Source organism: Musca autumnalis, unplaced genomic scaffold, assembly GCF_047663935.1.
Source record: "Musca autumnalis isolate F117 unplaced genomic scaffold, ASM4766393v1 scaffold_5, whole genome shotgun sequence".
NCBI lineage: Eukaryota > Metazoa > Arthropoda > Insecta > Diptera > Muscidae > Musca > Musca autumnalis.
In genome coordinates this window covers 39,752,937-39,759,279 of record NW_027412088.1, presented here as the reverse complement: position 1 = coordinate 39,759,279, position 6,343 = coordinate 39,752,937, and the positions used below count along the sequence as shown (strand labels likewise).

At 35.7% G+C, this 6,343-nt stretch overlaps 1 protein-coding gene across 1 annotated transcript; it reads left to right on the top strand.

Annotated features, from left to right (window-relative positions):
* The first annotated feature begins 290 nt into the window (after positions 1-290).
* Positions 291-6,082, top strand: LOC141405376 (transcription factor grauzone-like). Its single transcript, XM_073989644.1, has 5 exons — positions 291-395; positions 1,419-1,703; positions 1,772-2,745; positions 2,807-3,209; positions 5,751-6,082. Exons 2-5 carry the CDS (start codon positions 1,575-1,577, stop codon positions 6,012-6,014), a joined length of 1,770 nt encoding a protein of 589 aa, XP_073845745.1. The 5' UTR covers positions 291-395; positions 1,419-1,574; the 3' UTR covers positions 6,015-6,082.
* Positions 6,083-6,343: the final 261 nt, after the last annotated feature.

Sequence of the window (6,343 nt, the reverse complement as noted above, 5' to 3'; positions counted from 1 at the left end):
ATTAAAAACAAATGTTTTTTCTCCTTTATATTTCCGTGAGCAACTTGCGCAAAATGCGAACAAAAGCATAGACATTTCCGTCATTTTTATTTCCAAATTAATGGTGATGACAAGTTAACGATAATATCTATAGCAATCGATTTTTTTAAATGAAATATCGAAAGTTTCTAATATTGAGAATGTCGATATTTTGCCAGCTCTAGCAATGACCGGTTAAAGAAAGGCACGTCATTTATTAAGGTTGCACTCGCTAAAAACATATGAGCGCTCTCTCTGCGTTACATTACGTCGTACACTAATTGTGAGTATTTAATTTTGTTTACAGAAATTTTTTTACGAGCAGTTTGTTTTGTGGTGTTTTGTTTAGAAATTATAAAGAAACAATTTATTTTATGGTAATTAATTAAAAAATCACATTCCAGTTTCTTTATACGAATGGAATTATAAAAACGTAAATCTGATATACGTTTCAATCTGGTGAATAGATTGCGCCAATGTGTGTGGGAATTTAATGTTTGGAATCTTAGGACGATGTAACAATTTATGCAAATATTTTAATGACTCCAAATGCGGATGCGGATTAGTGAACAATTAACTGGTTGTAGTACTTTCAAAGATTTATATGTCGATGGTAAATTTTTGACGGAACAAATTAGGAGCACTACCATAAACTGATCTGAACACACAGACACACACCTGTTTATGTCTCATTCTGGACTACAGCAGTACAATAATATGGTCTTTTCCTTTACTTTGGAAAATGGTAAAACCGGCAAAAGTATTAAAAGTTGTAAATTGTATTGTCTTTGAAGTAAAAGAACGCTTTTCGAGTAAAAAGTGGTAAAACTTGTTCTTCCACGTAAAGGAACAGAGCTATAATTGTGAATGAGGACATACATACTGTGCATGCAGGATGCAAGAGGTAGCAAGATGCTGTCAGCCAGTCGTAGATTCATAGTTGATATCGTGGGTACATCCATGACGTATGTTAACCGACGGTCGCTAACAAACTCCTTGTAAATTAAATGGGTGTACCTTTAAATATTCATCTTGACAAAACTTAAGTCAGATTTCTACAAAATTCTAAACTAAACATAAGCCTTTTCCGCCATCTATGTCCTTCAAATTACCATTATTTATTCCACTGTCGGTAAGACTACGTTTTTAAATTTCTTTATTTGTCAACATCCGTCCCTAATTCGTGTTAATTACTGGATCACGATGGCTCCCAAGAGTTAAATTATTAAAATTTGGTATTCGACACAGAACAGTTTTGAGAGAACTCAAAATTGTGGGTCTTTTTGGATTCAACTATATGTTAAAATTTTAAGCGCATGAGGATATTATCCTTTCCAATCGAGAGTAGACAACATCTAATATAAATCCAACTAAGCATACGATTTTTCTTTACTTCACAGGAATACCACTGAATTGATGCCATACAACAATGTCTACAATTACGACTTCAATAGCTGGCTAAAACATTATACATAATCGAATAAGAATTGCGGAAACATCATCATTGTGTTTGCAAATACTCTATAGGACACACATACGAAATTTTATCGTAAAATATGTTGGAATGTTTACTGTGTTTAAAATCAACAGAAGACGTAGCTGAAGCGGAATGTATACTAGTTGGTTCAAGAAAATGGGAGGATATGTGCGTTAAGAAACTGATTGATAAACATCTGTGGCCTATAGTAAGTATGAGTAGTGATATACATTTCGTTTTTCAGCAACAAAATATTAATAATATTTTCCATTTCAGGACACGATTAATCCTCAATCATGCCTTTGCTCAATTTGCTGGCAGGAATTGAATGGATTTCATAACTTCTATACGCGCATAGAGGAGGCTCACAATGATTATAAATCATTGTTCAAAGCTGAAATTGATCCCCTGGAGGAGGAAAGTAAACCCAAAGATTTGCACTTGGAAAATCTACTGGAACCTGAGATAGTCATTGGACAAACGCTGGATGTTGCCATAGTTATAAAACAGGAAAATGAAGAAACGGCTATTATAACGAAAGTTGACAGTGACAATGAGAGAGATAAATTGCAAACTATTTCCGATGATGACAGAGAATTTATGGATGATTTTAGCGGCAACAGTGAGGAGAGCGAAGAAAGCGAAAGCGATGATGACTTACCACTGATACACAAAACCAAGAAATCTCCCACAAAAATTATTACGAAATCTGAAAAAAGCATTGACTCTGATGATGGTAGTACCAATCCTGATCCACTTCAACCTTCACATAGAATTAGAAAAAAATCATCCTCCGAAACAAAATCGAATACAGCTGCTCGAAAATCATATTATCAACCTAAAACTAATCGTTTGGAACATGATAAATTTCTGCAAGAACACTATAAAATAACTTGCAATAAATGTCATCTACCCTTTGACACATTCCCCCTGCTCTGTAAACATTATAGTAAAGAACATAATGAACGTGGTTTTGTAACATGTTGTGAAATGAAATTCTATGATCGTAGTTTGCTTGTGGATCACATTAATTTCCATTTAAATCCAGAGTATTTTAAATGTAAAGAATGTGGCAAAGTGTTGACACAACGAAGATGTTTGTGGGCCCATATGAAACTGCACGAGGAAAAGAAATTCTGTTGTGATGTTTGCGATAAGAAATTTGTACAGAAATCCAAGTTGGAGAGACATAAACTGACTCACTTGCCACAGCAGGAGAAAAAGTATCCGTGTAGTGAATGTGGTAAATTGTAAGTAAGCAAAAAATTTTATAAAAGTACTATTTTTAACGAAAAATTATCTCCTTTACAGCTTTGGTAACGAATATGTTCTGACACAACATCAACGAGTGGTCCATCTAAACATTTATGCCAAGGTCTGTGAAATTTGTGGCCAAACTATGCCCGATTCAAATTCATTTAAGCGTCACATGGAGAAACATGAGTCTGTTAGCGAAACGAAAACAGCAACACCAACAGCCACGGTTAAGTGTGATGATTGTGGTCTTATATTGGCTGGTCCACTTAACTTGAAACGCCACAGAGATTTGCAACATCCTCCTGGAGGTAAACGCGACTACACCTGTCATATATGCACAAAAGTATCACCGAATATGCGAGCACTGAAAAAACATATACGCTGTACACATGAAATGGGCTACGACTATAAGTGCACAATGTGTGAGAAGGCATTTAAAAGATCGGATAATTTAAAGGTAATTTATTAAAGGTTTTATTATAAATCGGTTTAGATCAATTGCTATACGAAAAAGTTAATTTATTTTTAAGACCGACATGTCAGAAAAGTAATTTAGAATAATAGCATACGGGGATATAAATCTTGTACTTTCTTTACCAAACGAATATTCCGCCACCAATCACCTCCATACATGCCAACTACTACAATAAGATACGTGTGTGGATGGGCCAGTTAATACATGCTGGGTATTTGATGGTTTAAAGGAAAGAAACGGAAAACAATACAATCTCTATAGGTCTTATTATTGTTGGCAGATGTTGGACTCTTTCTGTAAATTTAGCTATTCTGATTGAATGTCGCCATGGAAGTTCCAACAATTGCAAAAGTCCGTAAAAAATCAAATTTGTACGGTTTTCTATTTGCTTCCATCCCTGAAATTGTATTTTCATCTTGCTCCAAATCAACATGAGTTCAGGGAAACGACCACCAGAACTGACCACTGGGGCATTTTTTATGTTCCCCGAATTCTTACGAGCTGTATCCAGATGAGATGTGTGATTTATCTTAAGGAGCAGGCCGAGATGCTCTCAGTCTGTTTTTGTAAATTTAGCCATTGTGGAGGATTGTCACCTTGGAAGTTCCCACAAAAATTCAATTGCTTTATGGAAGCGGTTGGTCGATGGATCTTTCATCACAGTGGTATGGTAAAGGTGACTTAGTTGGTTATATGTTTTGAACGTTGTCGTCCAGGTGATCTGGCGGCTATGTTTTGTAGCATTGGATCTGTCTTTCTCTATAGATTATAACGGTCCTTTCCGACAGGTCTGTGTGAGAACATCCCAATACAACGGAAACATATTATTTTGCTGACCACCCGCTACATTCATAAAATGGCATCCTGTGGCAGTTGTTCGGTTGGTCTGATATCCTTTGTTAATTGTGATGGTACCTTTCTACTCACACTGGTCAAAGTGACGTCTACAAACATGATATAAGTCACCCTTTTTCGGCTTCAATTCTAGCCACTTTTCCTCACCGACGAAAGTGCTGGTCTTCTGATATTTGGCCAGTTGACTTTTTATGATGATAGTGTGGCGTTCAGAGGTGATGAAGTTGCGCGATTTTCTGATGGGGATGATAACAAAGAGATGGTCTAACTCAAGAGAAATTAGAGGAAATACCATTCTCCGCTAACCCAACAATTTTCGGATTATGAACGATGAGGATGTATCGGCCTTCAGGTAATATAATGTGAAGAGTTCACGATAACTCGGACGGATCAACCGAATTGGTTCAAAATTTGGTAATCGTAATATGTATTTTGTTCAAACTTATCACGGCGCGCCTAAACCAATTTTAAAGGAAGGTAAAATTTTTAAAGCAAATCGTTGCAAAGCAAATAAATAAATTAATTAAATTATTAATTACTTAATTTCGAAGATGGACCATTCCGGTCCACTACGATGGGTACCGCCTACTCCTTCGGATTGTAACAGGTTGTTCTCGGGACACCGTTTACGACGGTACTTCCTGAGAAAACGACCCGAAAGCTGCAAAACCCCCTACCATCATCATGTGTAGTGGCTGGTGTACACGACAACTTTCGAACAGGATACTGAAATGGTCAAAACTTTGAATATCGTAATATTTCTTAGAATCTTAGATAAAGTTGGAAAATGGTTGTTATCTGTGCACTCCTTCCGGAATTTCCCTCAGAAAAGTTTAAAAATTTTTTAGGTAAAATTGTATGCACGTTTTCTCTGAACGGGCAACCGATTTCGTCCAAACTTTGGTTCTCGTAATAGTTTATCAAAACTTAGTTTAAGTCCTGCCATGGTGCACTCTTTATGGCACCTCCCTCACAAAAGTTCAACATTTTTTTTATGTACAGTTTAACGCCTGTTCGAGGATCCTTTGGGAATTTTTACTGCAGGTATTCCTTGAGTTCCTGTTAACAGCGATATTATGTTTTCCGTGGGCAACTCCATGCTGCCTGACATAGTGGTCCATTAGCTCTATATTATACGGTGACCTCACTGAAAGACTGGGGGAATGACTTCCAAAATTGAATTGTACCAATGAATGATATAGTTCACTATGTAGTTTGAAACTATGAACGAGATTTAACCAAATCTACCCAAAATAAAATCTACATACAAATTGGACTTTGTCGGGCCATTTCTTCAGGTACCTCCTTCGCAACACTTTTGAGCTTTACTCCACATAACTTTAGGGCAAAAGGATTTTTGTTATGCAGCCAGTATTCAATTTGTCTGTCAATTCACACAGCTGAGATCATATCTCCAAACCAAGATATGCTCGACTTTGCAATGATAATATCAATCAGGTTCGTGCTTGGTTTCTGTCATATACGTCACCACAAATGCCTACTTAAAGAATGAATGAATAAAACAAAGGACCTACCTATATTATTCCATCTAATTTATCGACAATTGAAATTTCAGACATGGAATTAAAAATTCTTAACGCCATTACTACTGGTTAATATATATTTACATAGTTTCATGTTTTCATTGAATGTTTTTCTTTTTTCCAGGCTCACATGAGTACACACACCGGTACACCTCTGTATTCCTGTCCATGGTGTCCGAAAACATTTAACTCAAATGGCAACATGCATAATCATCGAAAAAAGGCTCATCCTGTTGAATGGGAAGAAGCACGACGTAAAAAGTATTCCGGTAATTTACCGCCTAATTTTAAGCCTCCCACGACGACAACAGTTGCAACAACAACAGCAAATACGACGAACAATTCCTCCCATTACTTTCCAGTAACAGTAAACATGAATGGCAACTAGTTTTAAGGATTTTATATTAAAAAACAAAACATTAAACAATTATGTTAATTGACATACACACATCACAAGCTTTTTGTTTTATTAATATGGGGAATAACAATTACATAGGCTTTATGTGATTGAAACGTTTTGCTAATGGTCCGGGATTTTCCATTCATTTTAATGGTGCTATGGTACATTTTTTGTAATGTTCGGTAAGTATTTCATGAGACAATTTATATTTGTTTCACAGTCTTTTTTCAATAAATACAGCTAAATGTTACTTACCTATTAAAATTTGCCGTTAAATAAAAAACCCTTATATTTTTATTTATTTAAAACAAAAATTA